A 26,793-nucleotide genomic window follows, 5' to 3' on the forward strand; every position below is an offset into this window, starting at 1 on the left:
GGACAGGAAAGCAAAACATCCTCCTACTTCATAGTCAAACCCCCACATCTGTGTACTGATCTCATTAAGTGTATTAGATCAGTATATAATATACAGTATATAATATATATCAGTGCATATAATGCATGTAAAGTATATAGCAAGTGTTTGGGAAAATGAAGAAATGGACTAACAAAAAGGAATCTGCTGGTATACCACCAGAGCAGATGCTTCTCAAGACTTAGTACTGAAAACTGGTTTCAATTTACTAATGCAGTATGCATTTGCCCCCAGTACACCACCTATTGAAATCCAATGTATCATCAGATTCCAATCAGCAGAATATTTTACCAGCATGACTAATTTCAAAACCAGTTTGGCAGCATTGCCAAATGAATGTCCAGTACTCAGCCAGAATTTTCTTTATCCTGACTTTATCAGTTGCAGTAAGAGATCAGTGATGCTTTATGGAAGCCATTACAGGGCTGGATCATTACTTCCCATAACAAAAGCACTACTTACTTAAAACCTATGTTGCCTACCAATTTAGATACTGGGTATCTTAAATATAATTCATTACCTTTGGGAACCTTTCTTTGTAGACATGGTTCATCATAATTATTTCATTGTCACAGCAAGCAGGAGAACGTCCAGGGCTGCAAGCAAAGCAAATTATCCCTTTACACTTGTCCCAGCATGAACTACAGTTAGTTCTTAACATTTTTGTATGACTTATTTACAACAAAAATTCAGCACAGACTTCACTGGAAAGGTAGTCGGCAATCAACAGTACACTTAAGTTCCTTTCTGCTATTTCTGTTCAAGTCCTCATGATCATTTAATGCACTTGACATCTAACCGCTAACCACGTTATTCTCCTAGTTTGTACCTGTATTTCAAGGCAGATGAAGCCTTGTGAACATTATCTTTTCTTCAGAAGGGCAACAGAGATCTTTTTAACTGGTCTTATACCTGTACCTTTGAAGATTAGATACAATCAAAATAGCAAGATCTGACCAAGAACTCTGGTAGCTGCAAGTGAAAAAGTACAAAATAAGTTTGTTTCAGTTTTGTTGTTTTTCTAAATGGATAATTTGAAAAAACATATCAAAACAACCTATTTTCAATCTGACCAGCAGATAAAGGCATTAACTTTCTACAAATAATGTCATATATATGCACATGTCGAACAAAGATGGAGCACTGTGCCTGTAAAAAAAAGCACAAGACTTTGAGGAAAAGAATTCATAAAAAATACCCACAGATCTCAGAAACCTACAAAATTACTTTTTGCTATTATGAGTCTCACTGTCCACTACAAAGCCCTTTAAAAAAATCTCAATACAGATTTCTTGGTATTGGTGATTCTGGCCCATTCAATCTGTCTAGCAGGTCTGGTCTAGCGGAAATGTCCCTGCTCAGAGCAGCGGGGTTGAAACGAGATGATCTTTAAGGTCCCTTCCAACTTAAATCATTCTGTGGATCTAAATCTGGCTTTTGGTATTCTTAAAGATGAAAACTGAATACTAAACTTTGTCAGGGATATCACAATGATGAGTCCTTGAATTGATACAGGCAGCCTGTTACAGACATTCACAGGCTACTACTGAGAACAGAGCAAGTACTCAGATTCAGAAAGGGAATACTACAATTATATCATTAATGACTAGGTCATCAAGACACTCTGTGCAGATTAGTTGCCTTCACATTAAGACTTATCTTAACGATATTTACCACTGAAGTAAGTCATGACCAAAACCAGAACAAGTATTTAAAGACTACTCTTTATTTAGCCTCACTTACATATGTATTTCAGCTATTTCAAAACCAGTACACATCCCCAGTGTAACACACCATGATGCTACCCACAATATGTGAATTTAGATCCATCCCCTGTTTTCAGATACACAAACTCACCTGAGACTTCGGGACCGAGGGCGCATTGCAGTCGTCCTGCACCTGTTATCACTGGCAATGCTCTCAGTGGTACAGAAATGTTTAGACAAAAAATGTAGTTCATCAGGTGTTGGTTGGTATGGTAACTGGTGTAGCTTCTCTTGGGATGAGCAGGATGACTAAGAGAGCACAAGAAAACACAAGCATTCCATCAGAGCGAAAAAACATCATTTTCAAGACCATATTTGGTGCTCATGAGTAATGAATAATGTAATTTAAGTTAAAAAATTATAATTACTGTTTCTCATACCTGAACTACCAATTTAAAGAAGAAAAGAAATAATTACTCTCAATCTCATGAGCTAAATATAGAGTAAATATTAAAAATAAGAACCACTTCACTTCAGACGACATGCTGCATTTCAAAAATTTAAATTTCCTAAGGCAAAGGTGATGTCTGATGTCAATGATACATAATGATACATAAGAATAGCTAAAATGGAGTCTGCTGAAAATTAATTATTGGAATAGGACAGCCTAAGTATGGTAACCATAAAGTACAACTTATTGTCACAGTGCCAATTGTAAATCTTCATAATAAAGGTACTTCATTATCCATATTTAAGACATTACTAATGCTCTTAAAAATAAAATCAAATTCTAGCTAAAATTTTGCTGAAAAAATTAATATGTTAATATCTTCTAAAAAACTGTACTCTGAAAACAGAATGAGAGAACTCAATACATTTATCAAGACCAGTTATGTGACCACAAAAAGCAAACGGAATTACAATAAAACCGTCCATTTAGTATCAAACTGGAAGATATGGACAGGTATGAAAATGGCACCAAAACCACCCTTGCAACATTTCATGTACAAAGCTGCATTACAAAAGTAGTCCAAATGACCAAACTATGTATTTTAAGGGTTTTTATGCAGCTCTACCTTAACCATGTTAGAAGTCTAGAGGTAGAACTTTGAACTTTTCCGTGAACCTGAATCTTGTACACATTTTATAGAACGCATACATAGTTAAAATCACTAACAACCAGTCTTGCTAACATGGACTGCCAAACACAGAGAAATGTTCTACTGTTTCTGGTACCAAAATCAGTTTCCAAGTCAGCTGATTCATAAATATTCTTGTATGACTGCACAAAGCTGCTCACTACCATGCAGACATTCCCTGTATTTTACCCGCAGAAGGGAAGAAGTTGAAAAACCTGGATATCTTTCTGAAGCTCTTCAGACTCCAGCTGTATTTCTCAATGAAATGAATTTCTTCTGTGTATCAATTTACATGTGCCCATTACTGCTTATCTGACTTCTCATATTGAACACCAAGGCCCCCGCCTAGGTGCTCTTTTAATGGAGGCAGTAAAGAGTTTCTTTGCTACATCATTTCTAGTGAGGGAAATCAATAAACTTTTGTACTGCACAAATATTACCCCTGCATTGCTAAGGTCAGCAGATAATAACCAGGCTATTAAGCACAGAAGCTAGGAAGTCTTTTTAATCTCCTGGCAACTTGTGTGGTAAAGGCTAATATCCTAGATCAGAAGCAAAAGAAAAGTTTTCTTATCACGCTAGATCTCATGAAATCTCATCTCCTAAAAGCAAAAAAGAATAAAACCCACTAGCAGAAAAGGCTAACAAGGACTGGTCTAAATGGGAATGCCACACCACATCACAATAAGCCGAAGTTTGCAAGACTGGGTTACCTTGCTTTGCTGCAGGCTAAGAGGCATGCACACTGAGAATTTACCACAGCTCACTGGATAGGTAGTAACTTGCTGAGTTACAGTAACTCATGCATGAAATTCTGCCTTAGCATATTACCATGCATAATTCAGCATACAGCATAGGTAAAGGTAAATTCTTTCTTATCTCATACTATAGCAGTTAGTTGCAGTTAACCTGTTATCCCACAGCCATGCGCTGTAAAATAAATGATACTGTAGTACAGGAGAATTTCCCAATACAGAGCATTGGAGAATGAAGAATAGCACAGGTGGTATTCTCTCTATCTCTTTGGTTTCAGGGGATTATGGGAAGATCAGTGTGAAAGTAACTCATATCACACTTCTCCTCATACAAGGTGCCACAGAGTTTAGATCCGACACGACTGAAGAGAGGATCTTCCTATGCTAACAACTCTCAGTTGTATCAGGACCATCAAAGGCACAAAGTACATTTTTTTGGTGATCTAAATTCTTATTTCAGTACAAATCCAAATTCTTACAGCAAAATTCTTAAACAAAATAGTTCTCCTGGCATTCTACAAGTAATGCTCCAAAAATCAAACAAGAGCTAAATTTTTTAATATGTTCAACTGCAGTGCATTATGGAAATGCAAATGTTCTTCTGAAACAGAAATACGGGTTTGAAAAATACACAGCTTGTCTCCCAGTAAAAGACTCAATCATCTCAACTGCATTGTCTAACTGCCAAGATTTGATCCTACTGTGCTAGAGGAAGATAAACCACCAGCTTCTTTCCAACTGAAAAATCAAGCAGAAGGTATTTTAATTTTGATTTTGTTGTGATAAGCAGTATTTGTGGTACTTGCACCACTTCTAAACCCACGACCTTCCATTAAATAGGTAATTCTATCCATCCCATCACTTTCAAAGTTAAAAAACAAACAAACAAACAAAACACTCAACAAATGAGTGAGCTACACTCACCTCAGCATAACTGTGGTAACTACAGACACTTTGGCCCCTACTTTGACTTTCACTTGCTTGTGAAGAACAAAGTTGTGATCTATTGCAATGTGTAAAAGCTCCTTCTGCTCGCTGGCTGATACATGTCTAGATTAATGTGAATTTTATTTAAGAACAAGATGTGACTGGACAAAGGGCCACACAGAGGTAGGACAGCACTCCTCTGGGACAGAGGTCTTTGATCTACCTCCTGGAGATAAGCACAGTTCAGTACAGCACAGAGAAATGAAGTGGAGAAGTAGGCATAGAATCAAGACTTGCCAAAGACCCCCGAAACCCTCTGATCCATTTCCACAAGGACCCGAAAGACTTACTGTGAGTGATCACTAATTTGCATTGAAACTGAGAAACCCATCTTCAGGGTGGCCACAGCTTCTCTACAAAATGGTACACCCCCCACCCCAAGCCTCAGGCATCCCCAAGATCCTGAGATATCCCCGCAGCTGGACTAATGCTGGAGTCAGGACCAGTGATCTCTTCCTCCCCCCTTATTCCTCCCCTTTTTCTTCTTTTTTTCTTTCCTTCCCACGCCACCCCTTTATGCAAAACACACTGACATGTGCTTATACAGCAGGTCAGAGACTAATACACCAATTTCTATGCCAAGTGTGTAATTTACAAATGTAACTTAGTGAGTTTTTGTGGATTGTTTGAATTCTGTAATTTCTTTTGACCACAAGTATTTACCAATCTTGGGTGATCCCTTACTCTTAAGGGTGGGACACCATTGATATTTATGGCATGAATTCTCTACTGCTGCTTTCTTCAACAAAATTAAAATGTATTTATTGGAAAAACGCGTTTATTTCCACAAGTAAGAGACTGTTTACTCAATGGTAGGAAAGACATATAAGTATGTTATTATTTATATATTCTAGTCAGAAATTATCATGGGCTAGGTCAACAATGATGTATTACAGAAGTTAAGACATCTAAGTCCATGAATGTATGGACAGCAGATGCAAATACCATGTAAAATTGCTCCACATTCCAGGATGCCAACAGCAGCTAGTGAACTTAAGTGGGGAAGAAAGGATATTAATTAGAATTACCATTTTAAAACTTAAGATATCGAAGAAATTAATATGGACAGAAAATTAAAACTGTATTTTGATCTGGTTTTGACACAGCTTTTAATCTCCTTTCTAGCACAAGTCTGTTTCTTCCAACAGTGACATTGTTTCTATGGCAATTCCTTTATTTGATATAAACTCCTTTATGTCAATATATTTTAGGAGAAGAGCATAGCATATCTGATCTAGTTCCAATAAGAGGTATACAAACATGCCCTAATCGAAACTGCTCACAGAATTAATGTGAAACCAAGGAATTTACTTGGCAAAAGTAACATCTACACAGAAAAGAAAGCAGAGGTCAAAATTAGGGCTTTAGAGAACAAGTTCTTAAGATATACGAAATTACTCAACATGGTTTAAAGACAGATATAATTGTCCTTCCAGAAATCTCTGTGGGCAAAAATAAAATAAGAGTTGATCATAACACAAAATAGTTGTATTTCATGATTGTACAGAACGTGAAACTGGAACTCTACTGTTTCACAAGAGAAACTGAACAAAACCACTGGAAGTAGGAAGAGAAAGCCTACTTTAATTGTCAAAGAAACAGCTTAAAAAAACCAATTATTACCCATTCAGTAAAATGGGCTACTCATAAAAGGTAAAACACCTTTCATAGCCATATAAGGTATAAAACGTTGAAGAGCCATAGTTGGATCTACACAGACCATTGCTTCCACTGCAGTGATGTGTTCTAACTGTCAAAATGTCTACTATTTGCTATTTCCAAAGCAGGCTTTCTCTATAGATCTACCTCCTCAGCCTGTAGGTGTGACTACCACAACCAAGAGCTCTGCTCCAGGTTGTAACATGAGACAGTCGTTCCTCTCCAGTACAGGGATGTGCAGATGCACAAAGCAGAGGCTGGTACTTCTGCCACAGCTGAGCTCTGGAGCAGGATGCAAGGCACTGCTGTAGCATATGAGATGCACAGGTATGGCGGGGGGCTGACACAACACTGGCAGAAGCAAGCCTGAGGGGAGCCAAGGCAAACCCAGCTGAATACTGACAACCAGAGCTAAGCCCAGCCGTCTGGCAGCAGACAGCAAGACATGGACAACCCAGCTTTTTTGGGGATTTATCCCTCATTGTTTCTTTTTCCAGCCTCACAGATGGGGAACACAAGCCACAAAGAGCAAATGCCATCTTGTCTTTGTCTCAGCAGCCACACAGAACTGAGCTGAGGTGCTGAACACCTTTTGTGTGTAAAGCACCTCCTCTCGAAAATTTTGTTATCAATATTGTTGCCATTACCATGCATTTCCTACTCCTTAGCTGCTGGTTTTCTGTTGTTACCTCAACCCATATTCTCTGCTGTTGTTATCTCAACCCATGGTCTCTGCATTTATCCCCCTCTCACTGGAGGGGAAATGGGGGTGGCCTACTTGGAGTTTAATTCCCAGCTGTTTTTTTAAACCACCACAATTTGCACTGAAACAACTGGTCCAAAAGGTAAAAATTAGCAAGTTAAACTTACTCTATTATGCATCCCAGAGGATTCCTTTTATTCTGATTATAGCCATCTGAAAGGCTATGTATCTAACCTATCATCATGCATGAACATCTCACAATTGCGAAAGGAAAACAAAGGCTAATGTGTGATTCATCTCATCCTAAGACAGCAGTCTAACCCAGGACAGATGAATCATGCCATAGACAGTTTCTCTTTCTTGTCATCAAGGCACCCTCAGTTAAGACTTGATACCTAACTATTATATGGTTAAAATAAGGCAGATCAAAAGGGAGCAGCTGAACACTATTCACTACCAAAAAGTATCTCAAAGCAAAGTACACATTGCGTAAAGTTTTCTTCTATTTCAGGGAAGTAAAGCAGTTTCCTATCACATGTTAGTTCTAAGTCTATCAAACACAACAAAACCTACATTGTCTTCTCCTAAGAGAAGCATGCTACATTTGAGAAGCTAAAGCGTGCAGACGACATCCATCAGCACAGCCAAACAGATACTTACAGAAACAGTCGAGCTGGGCGTATTTGTACCATAGCCAGAAGAAGGGAGAGAAGCCAAAGACCAGCGGCGACCATCAGTCCTGTAAGTTATGAAATGGAGGTCAGTCAAATGAACGCTGCAGCGTCCTAATGCAGTAACATCTGTTAAGTATTTCTGGGTAAAACTGCATCCCAAAAGCATGATAAAAATAGGGGATTTAACAAACAGTATACTTTCACAGGGCACCACAGTAAACAAGCATTCACCAAGGATGAATTATTTTTACTGTGGTTTTATTAATAGTTAAAAATCTATGAGATGGAACAACCACAAAGAGAATGAACAGGTCTACAGAACTGGTATCTAATACAAACAGAAAAGGACAAGAAGCTCACAACTTTTAGGTCCATCCCATAAAAATTAATGAGAAGCAAATTAAAAAAATTGTGAACAAATGCAGACCACTGTGCTCTGAGCCACAGAATAACCATCACATTTTGATTGATATAAAAGGGTAGTGTGTTCTTCAGCGGCATCAGCAGAGGGTATCAGCAAACTAGCAGGCTAATGATTAGGTAAAACCAAACCTAAATGTTAAATGTTACATACATGAAACGGGAAAAACAAATCTTCAGGAAAAAATCATGCTCACTCCAAATAAAGAAATAAAATAAATACATAGATTATAACCAAAACACGATTTATGTTCTTCATTGTCTGAGGTGACAAACACAACATGAAACTTCAACATTCAAAGTGGCAAAGAAAAAAACAATTATGAGAGAAGTGTTTGGATTCTTGAAAAGGTAGAATTTACCTGTCATTTCGATGCCCATGACTGCAATACAATTGAATCAAGTGTGTTAAAAAAAAAAAAGGCAAAATAATATATAAATAACAAAACAGGCCAAATTTTTATTAACAAATGGTATGACAGTTAGGAAAGGAGAACTGAAGATCTGTAGATCAGTTTTACAAAGATCATCTCCCAAGTCTGATTGACACAAAAAGTGAAATTCTGAAGAACTGAAGATTAACTGAAGTGTATTTTCGTAGAACTGAAGTCATGAAGTCAAATCAGCAATCTTAAACCTATTGATGCAGAGGTTTAAGAGGTCCCTTCCTTCAAACTAAGTCTAAGAAGCCTCTTGCTTCTTTCCAATATATCCACTTGTTCATCCACAAACTACGATCAAAACTCTGGGACTTTGTATACATAAAGCTTAAGAAAAGGACCTACAGTACATTATTAGTATTAAAATATGAAAAGCACATGTGCTAGAGACTGCTAATTGTGTCAAATATTGAACCCTGGAAAAAGCTTCCATCTCTGCCATAATCTTGTTCTTAATTCATTCTTTCACATTCTCCTCTTCACCCAGGTATGTAAGAGATACCTCCAGACGAAAGCACCATTCTAAAAGTAGTTTTCTCTTCATTGGCTTAGCTGCTTACAATTGAAATAACTTATGCAGAATTTAAACATGGGTGAGACCCATGTATTCTGCATCTGTGAGAAAGAAAGTATTTCTTAATTGAGTAACTCATAGTGAACAGGGTATTTGAATCACACAGAGAGGCTGTCAAGGGTGCAGACAAGCTACCCCAGAAAGTTATCTGGGAGGCAAACATGGGCAAACAGGAGGCATTCACAAGGGATTATGGGAAAAAAGCCCCTAAAACATTTTTCCCTGGACTCTTTCTACACTACTTGCTTCTGTCCTAAAGTATGGCTTTGCTCACTTTCCAGCAGCTCTAGAAAGGACAGTCTGCCACCCACCCACAGGTTCATAGATGCTGGACTTGTACGTACAACAGCAGTGCTGACTTCCAGAGGCACAGGCTATGCCTGGGCACTGATCACCCCACCAGACACAGGCAGAGGAAGGTGGCTCTCCAGCTCGGTTTCGAGGCGCTGGGAAGGCTACCTCCAGCTCTGCCCACTGGCTGGAAGCGCAGCACAGGGGCATCCCCGAGGCAGGTCCCTCTCCTGTGGCTGCTGCAGGCAGGGCCAGCGCCTGATGAGAAGTGGCTACACTAAGGAAGCAGCTTCACAGAAGGTCTCAAATAATTTCCTTTGCCTCTCTCTCCCTTCCTCACACTGTTCCAGCTTTTTGGTATCCCCACTGACTCGGTGGCAATGGATAAAAAAGTATCCATACCCCTACACCTTTGCCCCTGCTCCTTCAACCTGCTCTATTCACCCTTGTCCTTCCCCTCCTTTGTATACCTATTGAATTTACAAAATAGAACAGAAAAGGCATGAAGTCAGAAGTCTGCTCTCATTAATCACAGTGCATTTTACAATGAAAATTCATCCTACCTTACTTATATGAAAACAACTACAACAGACATACCAAATTAATAAGAAAAAAAGTTGCATCAATGCAGTTTTAAACTTCATTGCCATCAAACATTTTTGATATAAACAGAACAAAATCAGTTTCCACAGAAAATTGCTCTGAATGTTTCTTGAATCCCATTGAAGTGGTGAGATATTTTTAAATCAGAGAAATTTCCTTCAGTTAAAGAATCTATTTAAAGTGCATTACAGGGCTCTAGAGAGGTCAAAATCCAAATGAAACACTGAAAAACAAATCCTTTTTTTTTTCATGAATTCTGAATGCTAAGGTTTGCAAAAGTATAATATTTTAAACTTCCTGTTGCTTATGGGTGGGGAAGAGAAACTATTTCTCGGCTGCTGTATTTCTAAGCAATGCTCGATCTTTCACATCTGCTTTTTCCGTTATAATCTATTTCTGGATTTAATGAATCTTTCTAAAAATATGCTCACAAACAAATGCAATCTCTAAAGAGATAGTATCTCTGACAAAAGGAAAACTATCAAGAGGAAGTAGATTCAAAAGAAATATTCAATTTTCCTAAGATAATTTAAAAAGCAGCATCATAAGCTACTAGAAAGATTGACAAGATCTACTGTCACAAATTAACTAGATTCAGATTAAAAAATTATGCAAGCTTTCACCCCTTCACAGCTTTAAAAAAAAAAGTTAAGCCATTTTCTTGCACACACTTATGAGAATTTTTGTGCGCTACTTAACTGATCTCCGAAAATAAAGTGACTAAAACTTCACAGGCAAGTTATAGCTCAGTGTAAACCCATCAGTTAGATACCTGACACTGCTTAAGCATTCCAATTTCATTTTTCATATATATATATATACACTCCTGGCTAAACATATAAATTCTGCTTACCTTCACAGATATAAGAGTTAATGAACATATTATTTGCAGTAGGATGACAATGTGTTAAGTGATGGGGAACCACACTGGCACAAACAGGCAGTCTCCCATGACATGCTATCAACTTTGGTTATGGTTCATTTAATTATAATTTACTTCATAAATCACTTCAAATTCACTTTTAGATCTTCAAAAGTTCTACTACCATTAATTAATCCTCACAACACTCCTGTGACAATGCTTATTGTCTCACAGACATTGGTACAGATATTGAAACAGGTCAATGACAGGTATTCAAGGTATGGTAATGGTATTGCTGCTGTCAGTAACATCAGGACCTGTATTAGAGAGAACTTATAAGCAATGCACTTCTTACATCATTAAAAAAATAGAGGAAGAAACCTTCAAGTAGTTTAAAATTTACCCACATTTCAGTAGGTAAGACGATAATGTCTGAATCAGATTAATTACAATTAAATCATTATTCTATTTTTTAAAATTAAAAAGATATGCTTGCATTGCATCACACATTCAGTAGTTTGTTGCCACTGAGGTTTAAAATGGTTTACAAAAATGAGCTAATACTTATTATTCTAAGTGATAGACCTGACAGATGTATTTGCAATCACCTTTTGTATCTGCATACAGCATTTCCTTTATGCAAAATGTGTGTTGAATACTACAAACAACCTCTTACCTTCGTGCAAAAGAAAAGTGGGCTGAGGCACTGGGAGAGAAATTCCTAGGGCTATCTTGAGGACTGTTTCCTGTTGGAGATGATACACAAGAAAAGTTACTATTAGATGGTGGGGTGAACAGAAGTCACTAAAAACATTCAGATGCATTAAAGCATGCATTTCCAGTGGGTTAGAAATGAATTTCAGAATTTTTTCTTTCACAGCCTCTCTGAAAATAAATTCTGAAACAGGACCTTATTTTGACTCATGTTTCATTTATACTGAGTTTTAGTGCCTGGATTTTGTAATTCATAGAGAACTGTTAATTACACCTTTTAATTTGAAAATTCTCAAAACAATTCAATAATTGTTTAAAGAAACCAGTACATTAGCTTGAAAGAATAGGGTTTTAATGTCACAAAAATATTGTTTTTTTAAAATATCATACAAAACAATGAAAGATAGAAAAATCATTATCGAACAGATTTAGCCCATATGTGAAGTCTCTACAGCATTTTCACAGGCTTCCTTGCAATTTTTTTTTTTCATTGCTCATTTTTTTCTATCTCCAAAACAAACAAGCAGACAACACACTGAACTGAACTTTTTTACCCTTACCTGCATTTTGTGAACAGGTTTCAACTTTGGGGTTTGTTACTCCTTTCTATTAGAACACCTGATCTCCTGTGTACCAGCATGAGTACAGAAAGGCAGCAGCTGCTGAGAGCTGCTCCACCCTCCAGCCTGTACAGTTAAAGGAGAAACTGTATTCCTTCCTTTAGAAGGAATGAAAATGACCTCTAAAATAACCCCCAAACCTACAAAATAAACCCCTAAACATACACAAAAAAACCCAAACCCCAAATAAAAATCCCAAACAACCCCTCCCCAACTTCCCCCCCCCCAAAAAAAACCCAAAAGGATCCAATATAAAGTATTACTGGCATACATCTAACAATCAATCTTTCCTTAAACTTTTCTTTAAAATAACTGTAGCAGCAACACATGAAAATAGAAAAAAAGTAATGCATTTGTTGAAGCATTTTGTTTTTGGACATAAATGAGACTGAAACAAAAGCAATTGATTAAAAAATAGCACCTATGTAGCCAGCTAGAAACAACATGAAATTTCTGAGGGGAAAATCACTACGTATGCGTGAAAAGGCCAGTATAAAAAACTGAGTCCTTAAAGGGTTTCAAGTGGCCTTGACTGCTATCCAAATGTTTGAATTAACATTGCATTTATCACAGTGATACCCATAACAGATTGCATTAATTCTATATGGAAAAGCATAATCCTTGAGTGATTAGGTAGCAAACACAGCGATCAACACACATCCCCACACTACTCCCCTCCCCATTTTGTCTAGAAGCAGATGCAAGATGCTTTTTGAGCTGTGCTGAGCAGCTTTTGCAGCTGCTCTTTCCACAGCCTCAAGAGACATGGATTCTACTCTCACTGGCCAATACCCACAAGTTTTTTTTAGCCATTAATCTATCATGGCAGAATTATGTCCTTCCTACACTCTCTGCATCCCCTCAAGACCCCAGCTTCTTCATTACCCTTCAGACACTGCTGAGGGCCTCAATAATTTCAAGGTGGCAAGGATTTTCATTCCCTGAATGGGCTGGAGCAGAGGGAATCTGAAGCCATAAATTCCCATCTTTACTTGGGGACCAAAAAAAATTATTCTTACCCTGTATCAACTGTAAACACCAAATTACTGAGAGCAACAGTTCATTCAATTTAACAGCTAACTGGATTTCTTTTTCTGCTACCAGAAATTATTTAACAAAGATAAGCTAAAAAAAATAAATTAACATTGTGCAGATAAAACACAGTCACAAGCATTAACTGCCGCACTAGAAAAACATCAGCTGTAATCTCGAATGTGTTGTGGCTTAGATAAGTAAAAAAGACAAAGAAGCTACCTTGAACTCTGGCAGAAGAGCATAGAACTAGCCTTAACATAGTGAGACAAACACCTTCTGACAGGAAACAGTTTTACAAATCAGAATATGGGGCTTTGTAAACCAATTCCTTTTTTTTTCACTAGCTGAAGTTATATATGGATATGAACAAGTTTTTAACACACATCAAGGACATACCTTACTGTCCATGAGTTAAAATATACACAAAAACTTCATAAAGAAGAAAAAATTACGATTAAATAATGCAGCTATCGGTGTGGATTTGGATTTGTGGAGTCACAATGCTGCAAACTATGTTGCTAGAATCAACACAGATCACTTCCTTACAGGCAAAACCTTAAGAAGTCAAAGTCCTACTCAGGAAGAGCATCAGATCCTGTTATTAGGAAAATCAACTTGCAAGCATTACTTTCAATAGCAAATCAGCTTTTAAAATAACAAGACCGGTGACGCCATACACATAATACCTGGATACTAAATCCTGAAGGTTTATCTAGAAATTGTAAGAACTCAGACAAACCTGGAAACAAAGAATGAGAATACAAACCTCTAATGACTGGAGAAACAGCTAGTGCTATTACAGGTATAAGGTGTAGTATTCCAGAGGAGCAGGACAGGCTGGAAGCAGAGTCCCACATGTGACCTCCATCCATCAAGGTATTCACCCACCCATCTGCAAGTCAACACCTGGGAGACTTTGAAATAAAATCTAGTGCCAGTTACTTCTCTGTTCATATGTGCAGGGCTTGCTGAGGAGTCTTTGAAATCTGCTTGCATTGTATGCTTTAATTCTACAGTATCTCTATGTGACGGGGATTACTGCCCAAGTGTTTGATTTAGTAAAGTAAACTGGACTGGTGGTCAGGCATTAGATAATTAACTCCAGCATCCTCTGGGAGACAGAATGAATAGGCAATTAATGTAACAAAACAATACTCTGCTTCATAACAATACACAGGGTGGCTCATTTTGCAAGCACCTATTGTTAAGAAAACTGTATCAAGACAATTAAACTGTGGTTGTTTTGCAAGTAGCTTCAAGAAATCCTATGTCTTTGCCACTAAGGGAAGATACTTCAAGTATTTTTTAAAAAGCATGTTACAGTCACTGCATATTATGATGTACTTTCAATAGCTGTCTACCTACAAAACCAAGAGTTTCAAATGCAATGATTTTCTGTTAGTATGGAGGGAATACCAGATTAATGATAACTGTTATCCCAAATTCCTGATGGATCAAAGACAAATCCAGTTTGAATTTTTTTACAATATACCACAGTACATCAGTGCTCCATTGATACAACGATGAGTTGTACATTCCTCTGTGTCAGTTTACATGGTGATGAGCCCTGACTGTGAACTGAGTAATACACAAGACATCATTCACCTGCAGTTATAGGCCAGACTTTCTTACCATAACAAACACCATCAGTCATAGAACATACAGCTGGGCAGTAGAATCATTCTGAATACTTCTGCAAAAGTGAGGAGCTCAGGCTATTATTTTCATGTAAGGAGGTCAGGCTATTTAAAAATCTGGATTAACTATACCTGAAACCAGCAAAAAATTTGCCCCAGCTATGGCAAGGAAGGTCTGTATGATCCTTAAATCCATCTACAAAAAAGCTTTACATGTTCCAACCATTATTTAAATACTGAGAGTGCTTTTTTTACAGGATTTAATTTCTATCTGCACGTAACTTACTATTTAGAGTTTCTTCTCCTTAAACTAGTAGACGATGATTTGAAATTTCCATAACCATTAACTGCACCCAAAAGAAATGCTAAATAAAAACTTTTGTTTTAGCAAATCTGTTTTTGTAATTCTATATATGACAGTAGTCAGAGTAATTGATATACTGCATGAGTTTGCTTTCAAAATCTGACATTCGGAGCCCTGCTTTACATCCCATCTTTTAGCATTTCAATACTTCACCACAGAAACACACTATGAGGCCTCATTTATTTACAAGCATAGTCTTTCTTTCCCTTAAAATATATGGTGCAACTTTGTTGATTACTATGCTTCAATGTTGCTAACTAAAGTACACCTCTCAAACAGAATTTTCTGATGCAAGCAGCGAGCCCTGACATAGTGAGACCACACTATTAACAGCCAGCACTATACCAATGTCCACCTAAAAGTCTGAAAAGTCCTAGAAATAGGATTTCAAGAGGAGGTAAAACCTTCTTGAACTTTAATTTTGCTTTAGGGAATTGCATCATGTAATCCCACTGTGAAAGACTGATGTCTTGAGGCATTTTGGGATAAATGTGTGCTAAGGAAAGGGGCAGGTCAGACCTTACCCTGGTCTGACTAGGCAGTGCCCTGCCCTGTACAATCCCAGCGCCCTAAAGCCTGTATCCCAGACCAACAGAGATGCCACTCATTGGCATAGGGGAGGCAATGCCCCTCTGGAGCCCCTAACCCAGCTCCTGAGTGGCCAAATGACTGGAAAACCCACCTGGGGAAAGGGTCCAGGAAGGCCAGGGGTATTTAAGGCCGAACACAAGGCCATGGCATTGTCTAGACCTCACCTCCTTGGGGAAGTTCTCCCTGAATGCTGCTGGAACCCAGGAGTTGTTACTGTATGTGGGCTCTTCTGTATCTTTTCTGTCTTTCCCCCCCTTCTCCTTCTCCTAATCACCTCTTAGAATTTCTGAGTAACTTAAAATCAATCCTGCTTAGTGTTTGCTAAGTTCAATGGGCCAAGTCAAATCTTTGAGAAATGTTCTGTGCTGACTGAATGTTGCACTAAAACTTTTGCCCAAGTTCTTTGATATTCTGAAGTTGCCAGTGAAGTTGTTTTTGTTGCTTGGCCTCTTGAGAATATCTTGTCAGTATTTCCCCTGTGCATGCAACTTGAGGTACATGAACAACATTAAGTCATTTAAAAACTTCATTGAGTGAGCTGTTTGGGGCCTTACACCTATTTATCTGATCTCCTAGAGAAAGTCAGGTTTGTCCCTGCCATACTTGGGTGGACAATTCTTTAAGACCCCTCATGTTCCAGTATCAGTGTATATGACCAGCATGTGTTTCTCTTCCTACTCTGTGGCGGGGGGGGAGAAAGGCAATTCTGACTGGTTTAGATTAGAATACCATCTTCCAGTCTTCCGTTACTAAGGAAAGCAAGCAATATCTTTCAGTCTTATACAGAAATCTCCCACATTCTATCCCACCAGCCCTTCTTCCCACATGATCTCACCTGAATATGTATGACAATAAATGTATAAATCTAACCAGGACACTGTGCAGTGGCATAAAATCTTTCCAAATTAAAATGAAAATTACATTCTTTATACATCTTCTGAGATTTCATTTTCAAAGCTGCACTAGACTGGTCCTTGCAAACATCATGTTATACAGAAAATGCAGTCAGATCCTAAACTAAACTCCCTGTAATAGGTGAGTTCACAGTTCATCATAGACATTTCTGTTACAGGTCCTCCAGTACAAAATGTTGCATATTGCAATTTCATATTTTTTTATTCCAGTCATTCACTCACTTCAAAATAGTTCCCCGATGCTATGTCATACTGGATGTCTTCCAAATTTGTGTAAGCTACAGTAATTTTATGCCATTGCCACTTATAAGAAGAATAAAATGTTTGGCCACAAAAACAAAACCTGATGACTTGACTGATAACCTCCACTCACACTTTATATAATCCTCATTTTAGCACAAGCCTCTTAATACCCTTAAACAATTTCCTACTTATCTTACAATTCCTGTCCTAGTCATCTCAGTGGTACCACATGGAATATTCTTAAAATACAGACAAATAAAATGTACAGCATTGTTCCTAACAGCTAAATCTTGCTCCTTCAGCAGATACAATTAAGAAGCACCACCTGTGACTATTAATCATTAGGGGTTAGTATCAACCACATGAAGAAGCTCCTGTGACTTCTGAGGTGGGGACACCTGAATGCCCTGACTTGCTGAGATTATAATCATTCACTCTGCAGGCTGGGTGGTGCAGATGACCTGCCTACACAGCATCAGTCAGTCAGCTAGGAAAGCCCATTAATGACACAGGCACCAGGTACCATCCAAGCTAATGCTGCAACTCTTAGCTTCCAACAATTCTCTATGTATTCAACAGCTCATGGAAAACTTATAAGTACTTTTCAGCAGGTTTAACATCTTTCAGCCCAAATACTAAAGGCAAAGGATGTCCTCACCACTAACCTAAGACAGTTGCTAATGAGCCTAAAGGTATTACCTGGCATGTTTTCTATTTTTGCAAGAAATAGAAACACTTTATGTAGTGAAAGCTGATACTGTGTGATCTTTACATGGATGCATAAGGCATGGCAAGAGGCTTCAGCTGCAAACTAAAGTCTGACTTTCCAGACAGAAATTATCTTTGCAAGCAGCTACAGGTCCTGCATAGAGAAAAATTAATTTGTATATATTGTATTGGCAATTAACATACATTAACAGACATACAGTATCTGCTGTACATACTGTCTTTTTCATATCTCATTTATCATCCTCAGTCTCAGACCTTACCCTATGGGCTCCCAATCCTTGGACTACTTACTGCTCTAATAACACTTTAGTGTATCCCAGGAGCTTTTATGGTCACTGTTGCTTACAAACAAATCTGCCCCTTCCTCGACAGGTGCCACTCATGGACTACTTGCACTCTGCACAATCTACTTACTTCATAAGTGTGGTGCTGTCTCACTGCCTCTCCCTCCCATCTGACATGAATCTGAGTATGACTGGGATGGCAAGGCTAACAGTTAAAAAACTCCATGTAAGTATTCAGTGTTTGTCTCAATCAGCTTGCATCTGTAAAGATTAACAATGAACTCCCTTGTAGGAAAAATCTTCTATTATCTCCAGAGCAAGCAATGAAAACTGTGGGGGGAGAGTGGGGGGATAATTTGCCTAAGATCTCTATATTAGACTTTCTCATATGGGGCAATTATTATTACCCTAAACTTGGGCCACTGGTCCTCCCCAATGAACATCTATCTAAACTAGAGAATAGCTGATACTTCCAGTTCAGACTGCATCTGGATGAAAAACAGGACTATAAGAAAGAACATAGGTATAAAATGCAGTTGAAGAACTATGCTTACATTCAAGACGCTCGTCCTCTAAAATAGAGCAATCCTATTCACATCCAATCTAGTTCAAATCCAGTTTATGACTAAACAGTAGCTACCTGAGCTCTTCAGCAGATCTGAAGTAATAGCACATTGCTTCCAAAGGTGCAGCCAGACCTCTAAATGATTGGTCTGCAGATACCAAAGATGAAAATGCTCTTGAGCAAAGTCACAGGTACCGGCAGGAGTGGTTATGCAGAGCACTCTAAGAGAGCTCCACCTTGAGATTCCAGAACACATCTACACTCACTTTGCTACATTTGACACAGAGGACTCACAGCACTTTTCTGTTCTCAGAGATGGGACGCCTTTGGGGAAACAAACCCAAGTAGCTTAAACTAGTGGTCCAAATAAAATCATCTCAAGTATGCCATGCAGAGTTAACTGAGAATGTATCTGGCTTGCTCTCAACAAGCAATGAATTAACGCTGAAGGGAAAAGCTTGTTAGGGAATCCAAGGGTGTCCTCACAAAGAATGAAAATACTCACTTCAGATGCCTCTGGGGCAAAGAATTCCCAAGCAATGCCAACCATCTCATTAGGACTACACACAAAGCCAAGGGTAACACTAAAGACTATTAAGATGATAACTAAAAGAAATTGATCCCGGGTGGATTTTCAAGAGTGTGACAATTTTGATTCCACTCAACTAGAATAGTCTAGAGTAAAGGGCATGCTGATTTCGGCTGGAATAGAATTTTCTTCTTAGTCACTGGTTCAGTGCTGTGTTTGGAGTCAGCATGAGACTAATGCTGGCAGCACACTGATGTTTTAGCTGCTGCTGAGCAGTGCTTACCCTTAGCCAAGGACCTTCAGTGTCCCATTCCCTGCCAGTGACCACATGCACAAGGCACTGGGAGGGAGCACGGCCGGGACAGTGACCTGAACAGGCCAAACGGACGTTCCACACCACAGAACATCGTGTCCAGGATGTAAACTGCAGGGAGCTGGCCAGGAGGGGCTGGCTGCTGCTGGGGGCTGGGCTGGGCATTGGTCAGCAGCTGGTAAGCAATTGGATTGTGGGTCACTTGTTTCTCTTGGATATGATACACCACTCTCTCCTTTTCATTACAATTGTTATTGCTGTTATTATTATCTTCAGTAGTAATATTGTATTTTTTTTTGTTTTGTTTCAGTTATTAAACTGTTCTAATCTCAACTCACAAGTTTAACTTTTAATTTTTTTTTCTAATTTTTCTACCTCCTGTAGGGAGGATGGGTGGGTGAGCAGCTGCATGGCACTTTTATTGCAGGTCTTTATCCCTTTGTTGTGCTTTAATCCCAGCTGGCAACTAAGATGGTAAAAACATTAAGAATCTAGTCCACTTAAATAAGAGCAATGAATGGAACTTCTCAGTAAAGGCAACAGCAGGCTCTCCCCAGAGATGGATGGAGCACCTGAGAGTAGGGAGTACAGGAATGGGATCCAGTAGAAGAAAAAGCCTAACATGCAATGTGAGGAAGCTAAAGATTTCTAGGATAGGTGATACAAAAAGACTCCTCAATGTCTAAAGTTCCTGGCTTTCTCCTCAGTTAAACTGAGTCCCTTAAAAAAGGCAAGTGATGCAAGAAGCAGTATTTTCTTTTGACAACCCAGTGACAAGAAATTGTGCAATGGTCTCACGAAGTTAAATCAGATATTAGCATCCATGCAATCTGATCCTCAGCCTGAACTCATGTGGGCAGATTGCATGAATGAAACAGAACTCTAAAAACACACAAGGAAAACTTCTCTAGAGCATGTGCTCTTCAATGTCCTCCAAATTCTGCACAATCTCACTAGAACACATTTGTCAAAAATGCATGTTATTACCACACTTTCCTAAGAACTTTCCTAAGAGAATCAAAGCTTCAAAAAAAGACCCTAAAATCATCTATAGCTGGACAGGAGATATACCAGGTTCTCTCTGTGGAGACAAGGAGGCCTCTCTGACTTGGAGCAATTCCTCTCAGCCAAGGAGAGCCAAGAAGAATAAACCCAGCAAGCTGTACAGCACACACAGTCTCTTGTCACATCCCTCTACCACACTTTGCAAGGAAACAGGCCTCCAGTACATGCCACCACAGAGAGGAGAAAGGCAATGTGAGTGTGCAGAAGCTAGTGCAGTTTAACACCTGGCAGCTCTGACAACACAGAAATCACAGGATCACTATAAATCCAGCCTCCCAAGCCTGACATTCTCACAGATTTATAGACATGAAACACTTGAAACACTGAACTCCTACTGCCTGTGTAAAGAAAAGCATTTAGCTTACTAAATTTGCATATATTTTATTTGTGTGGATTAGGATGACATTCACAGGGATCTGATGTACAGACATGTCTAGGCACACTAGCCAGCTGAGCTAAGATCCAATAGTTGTGTGAATATTTACTATAATTACCCATTTACAGAAACAAGCTAATAACACAGCTGGACATTCACATGCAAATGTTAATCTCATATATGTGATGAGGCTTACTATGAGATTTACCAGTGCTGCTCTAGCACACATGTGCCTAGCACACATGCCTTTGGAAGTAGCCAAGTAAGAGAACCTACTGTATCCCGTGTAATGGGAGAAGCTGCCAGATTTCTGTAATACGCTTTTGAATAAACAGTACATACTGCTGAGTTTATGGAGAAGAACCACTTACACTTAATCTTTTTACTTATAGAATTGGTTTTCAACCTTCTCAGCCACTTGACAATAGTTGTGACATCAGAGATATTATTTCACTTTTGCTGTTTGAGAAATTAATTCAAAAGATGAAGCAACTTGATGAAAGCCTGAGTCCACTGCCAGACAGGAACTTTCCACCATTTATCAAATACGCAACCTATATCCAAATCTCAAGTAACATGTGCTGGTCAGTCCATACTTCAGAGTTCATTAGGCATCACTGGCCCAAGGTTTCCATTTCAAAACAAATGGTATAGTCATTTACAGCAGCAGACACGCTAGAGCAAGCATTGTTACACTTTCCTCAAGTCAGCACAGCACAACCAAGGACACTTTTTATGGTGACCACAATCTCCTCTTCCAAATGGAAATTTCTGTGTTTGGGAGACCCACAATGGCATTCCAAACATTTCAAAATTTAATTTTTCAGTTTAAAAACAGTCTGCACCATGTTTTACTTTGTTGTTTTAAATGCTCTACTGTGTTGAACTCTTTACAAATTTTCATGTTGCCTGGATTCCTACTTGTGGCAGCAAAAATCTAAGAGCAAAAATCACCACCAGGTTTTCTCTAACAATGTTGCTTCCATAAGAAAACTGGAGACGCCTTAATATACTTCAAAAAACTCATGTGAAGCTCTGCACCTTCTTGTTTAGCATCTCCCTGCAAGAAGTTCTCCAGAGTATTCAGAGTCATTCATTACACAAGGATTAGTGTGGTGCTTTCATTTTGGCCTGTAGTTACTGCCAATGCACCCTCAAAAATAAAAAGACAATAAATATTTGTGTAAATGTGAGGTGATATGCTAAAAATGTTACTTTAAAAAATTAAGGCAATTATTATAAATTAAATATTTATTTATGGACATTCATTCAAGCTTTAAGTGTTGCAGATGTTTTAAAAGAAAAACAAAATTATCATCAATTTATTGCCATGCACAGCAATAAATACAGCAACTGCAACAATAAATACAACAATAAGTACAGCAACTACCACCAAAGTGCCTGAAACTATAAATCCTCGGGAGCAGAAGTTCCAGGATCAGAATGTAATACAGACTCCACCACCTTCGTTATGTGGTGCAAGCTATAGGAAGAGCAATGGTAGGACGGGGAGAGAAAATCTACCAGAATGCAAGGTGGAGAAATAAAAAATAGACAAATGATATTTTTGGACTGATCATAACGTAGGATTTATGGATCTAAAAACAGAAATTCGGATAGGACAAAATCCAACTTTTTGCTATTAGAGTACTATTACAGAACAGCAGAGTATGTTTTCCTTCAGTTATAGAGACACCATAAGAATTTCATAATAGCAGTAGTAGCATAGTTATAAAATCACCTGTATGAGCTGAGAGTGGTGAATGAGGCCGAGGCAGAGCTGGAGACTGGCTACTGCCCATCAAACTCTTCCTGTTACTTGTTCTACAGCTGTGGGCAAAAAGAGAGGAAAGAAGACATTAGCATCAGAAATACAGCATGTAGCACATATGGGCGTTTTGAGATTCTGCTACTGAGTTCCTTGACTTCCCAGTTTCCTATTAAAAATCAGAGCTATTGTTGTTTTGTAGGCATGTCCAGGAAGTCTATGATTATAATGGATAATGGCAAAACCAGAAGTTTTCAAAGAAAATACACCATGGATACTTTTCAGGCTTGCACGTTTGCTGTTCTGTGCAACGACCAGCATTTCCCTGTAGAGTCATTAACAAAATATTCTTCTCCAACTAAAGCTTATTTCTCTGCCATACACTTTTTATAAAATATAAAAATAAATGTAATGTGAAACACAATCTCAGGTTTACAATCACCATTCAATGACTAAAGCTATTCCTGTTGCATGAACTGTAGCTTGAAATCACATGCCAAAGAGAGCAAGACTTATCAATCAGAGAATGATGTAATAATTATAAATCTAATTATTGAGATAAATTTCACATCTGTGCTTTTTGTCAATGGAACAGATGATAACTAAGAAGATGAATGCATTTTTTTTACTCATACATTTTTCATCTGCAAAGCCACTAATTTCCCATACCACAAGATCATTAAACAAGATTAAAAGTAAATTAAGACATGGATTAAACTTGGGAAAGGAGGTATTTTTCTTAAATATATCATACAGTTTTTATATATTAGTTGGCAGAAGTAGTTTCCTTCTTCCCTCATTCTACTATAACAAATATTCTCATAAACATAAATCCCCAACACTCCAAACATTCATGCAGAAGGAAAATATTATCCTGAACTAAGAGACCTTAGCTGTGTATAAACTGGAGTGCATATGCTAATGTTTACACCACTGCAATCAGAATTTTTCTGTAAAAATTTAGAAAAACTCCAAAATGTCTAAAGTGGAGAAAGTTTATACACAAAAGCATTTAATTATCAAAGCAGACTGCAAGAGAAGCAGATTCAGATCTTATTTGTAGATATCTCAAAAAATGAATTTTGTAACACTATGATCATCTCTCATTATGTAACAGCCAGAAACCAAGACTAATTAGTCTAGATATAGCTAAACTGAATAAAGTGTAAAAGAAAGGATGGAGTTTAACAGCATAAAGTAAAACAGGTGCAGAAGTACTCCAAAGTAATACAGAAGACAAGGAAAATAAAGAAAAAAAACGTAGATTAAAAGTTGAGTATGAAATCAGTATAGACAGTATCTGCAAAAGTCAAAAGAAGTCAAATACTAAGAGTACTCTCCCCTTCAAAAATGCTTTGTGAAGCAGCAAGAGTGTCACTTCCAAATCTCTAATAGGTTAATGCAAAGCCCATTTATTACATAATTATTACAGTGATTTAACCTTCAAGTGTATCATTACTGTAGACCTTTTTAAGAAAAGAATGTACAAAATTATTGCAAGTTTCACATGTGGAGTACTAGAAAAGTCAAAACTTATTTAAAACATATACTGCCATTTTTAAGCCAAAAATAAAGGATGAACTTTTAAAATGTGAAATTATAAACACAAGTTTTTAGTAATCTGTCTAGATCAATTTCTACTTTTTACATCACAAAACCTGAGCAAATATTCTGTATTCCATCAGACAACAAAGTCGTAATTGTTTCCCCTCTTCTTTAAATTTTTTCCAGGTAAAGAGTCATTGAATTCCTCTCTTATCAAAGAATGGTTCAAAATTTTCCTTCTGGCTTCCTGCAACATCACCATATGTTTGCTAACTTTCTTCCCTTTATCTGCTACTCTTGTTTTAAAAGCTTGAATAATTGTTTCTTTGCAATTCTCCAATCTAAAATTGAACCCAGGAAAAACTTCTGGTATTTATCAGACATTCATTTAAAGACACAGAGATTGCATCTCTCCATGATGATGTGATGGTATCACTGCCAACATCTGTGATGCAGGCTGGGGCTCAGAGCATACATGATGTGACTTAAAAGCAAATTTTTCATGGCTGAAGTCTGGGATTTAAAGGACGACCACAAATTCTGGCAAAAGAAAGTAATACATTTAAAGCACAAAAATTTTAGATACCTTTCACAGATTTTGCTACATGGATGATTGCTTGCACTTACTTGTCACTTGCCCTTACTTGTAGAAATTGAGACTTTTATCACTTTTACCAGAATTTCCTATGTAAATAAACAAATACCTTGTATTCATTTTTACATTAATATCCAAACTTTACATTTCTCAGTTGAATCTGCAATGTCTTTCACAGATCATTATCAAAAACACCTAATTAAACTCATATGTGGGTTTTGGGGGTTTTTTTTGGAGGCTGTGTATTTTTAACACTCTGGAGAGTATGATGGCATTACCTTCAATATCAAGATCTTACACAAAGAGAAATCTTTCCCCCCTGCTGCCATTTCAAAAACACGTTTCCTACTTGCTCAGATGTGGCTGCAGAGAGAATCTATCTTCTATCATACTCAAATGAAATGTTCTACTGAGAAATAAAAAATAAAAGATATGAAGTTCTCCTCTATTTGCCTTACCAGTAAGGTAAGATGCAACTCACTGCATGGAAGAACAATTCCATCTTAGAGCTCTCGCTGTAAATTTCGTTTTTCAGTTGCGCTTCACAAAGATTTTGAAACAATGTAATCCATCCTGTATAATCTGTGAAACACAATTCCTTCCCTAAAATAATGCTATAATAAAAGAGGCATTTTGTGGATGAAAAAAAAAAAACTTCAGGGAACCTTGAAAGATGATCTAAGCTGCCAGAACTCCACAAATGGGAAGCAGGGTGGCACAAAGGAAGTATCAAAGCATTACTTACTGAACTGTATTTAGCATTGAAACAGCTATTTTCCTTATACAAAAGAATCTCAGAAGTTAAAACCATTTTAAAACAAAATAGTTTTTTCCTAGGTCTCTGAACACATCAACTTTCCCCTTCTATTGTTTTCATAAAACTATTCTTCTCCCATTCAAATCTGACAAGATAAACCAACTGATAAGAGGCAGACCTGAAATAAAGCTTCTTTGTCTGCAGTAAAGTTATAGCCATGCAGGAATACTCTACAGGGATTGTAACTTAGGGAAATATAAACCTTGGTAAACCACAGAGCACTAATCCCCAAAATGCAATTCTCTAAGCCTTGAATTTCATGCTGTGATCAGGTTGCATGCCAAGAAGAGACTAGCAAGCTAGGCAGCAGGTAAGATGCAAAGCTTAGAACACTTTAAAAAAAAAAAGAAAATCTTTTTACAAGATGAAAAAGAACAGGAGAGAGCACAGAAAAAAAAAAAAATCAGTCACTTTTAACAATAACTAAACTTTGGTGTGTGCAGAAAACTCGAGCAGAACAGAAAGTTTACATTTGTTGCCTTTTGCCTTCTTCTCTGCCCCATAAATATCCTTCCTGGACTTTATTCCTCCTGGGTGACTACCTATCTGGAAGTCATTGACCTCACACTGTATCAGGAGTGCCTTGGACAAATGGCACTACTCCTTATCTTAGAATCCAATTCATCATTTCTTCTTTGTTTCCCAAATCCACCCCCTCAAGACAGGTTCTGTCATAGCTCCTGCTCTCTGTCACTGACACTCCTGCCCACTCACTCTACTCTTCCCTATCCTGACTTCTCAGCATGTGTCACTGTGGGGGAATTCCTCCTTCACCTCAGCTCCAGTATCATTCTCAATGCACTAACTCCAAGTCACTTCTCCAGCTGCTACAGACAATCAAGGTTTCTGATGAGAAGCACTCATGATAAAACAAACAGAAGACACTACACAGAAAGTGCTTTTGCTGAACTTCTTTTGTAACAAACCCAGGGTGAACAGTAGCTGCTGAAAGATGCAATCCAGTTGCATCAAGCTTGATTACTTTGCTCCTTAAATAGCAACAATTCTTCCCATATCAGGCAAAAGCTATTTGGGTAGAAATGAGGGGAACAGTTAGACTGAAATCAGCAAAGCATGAGACTCGAGTAAGAGTATGGTTGTTAAAATACAGCTACATTCCACAATCTCCTGAAAATATTAAACAGAATAAAAAGGTGAAGCAGAAATGCAGTGCTTCTAGGACAGACAATATTTCATCCAGAGCTGAAACAGGTTTCCTGATAGAGTAATCAAGAAA

At 37.9% G+C, this 26,793-nt stretch overlaps 1 protein-coding gene across 17 annotated transcripts in view; it reads right to left on the reverse strand.

Moving 5' to 3' along the window:
- MAST4 (microtubule associated serine/threonine kinase family member 4) overlaps positions 1–26,793 on the reverse strand; it is a 279,670-nt gene that overhangs the window by 49,812 nt on the left and 203,065 nt on the right. For 14 of the 17 annotated variants that reach the window (XM_077171045.1, XM_077171043.1, XM_077171047.1 and 11 more), the window contains 6 exons: positions 22,573–22,661; positions 11,529–11,598; positions 8,445–8,465; positions 7,649–7,727; positions 1,897–2,054; positions 560–635 (listed from right to left, as the gene is read on the reverse strand). In XM_077171045.1, coding sequence (XP_077027160.1) covers positions 560–635; positions 1,897–2,054; positions 7,649–7,727; positions 8,445–8,465; positions 11,529–11,598; positions 22,573–22,661 — 493 coding nt within the window. The remainder of the gene's footprint in view (positions 1–559; positions 636–1,896; positions 2,055–7,648; positions 7,728–8,444; positions 8,466–11,528; positions 11,599–22,572; positions 22,662–26,793) is intronic. The other 3 variants (XM_077171046.1, XM_077171044.1, XM_077171055.1) reach the window with 1 other exon arrangement.

The sequence above is a fragment of the Agelaius phoeniceus genome, chromosome Z (genome assembly GCF_051311805.1).
Source record: "Agelaius phoeniceus isolate bAgePho1 chromosome Z, bAgePho1.hap1, whole genome shotgun sequence".
Lineage (NCBI taxonomy): Eukaryota > Metazoa > Chordata > Aves > Passeriformes > Icteridae > Agelaius > Agelaius phoeniceus.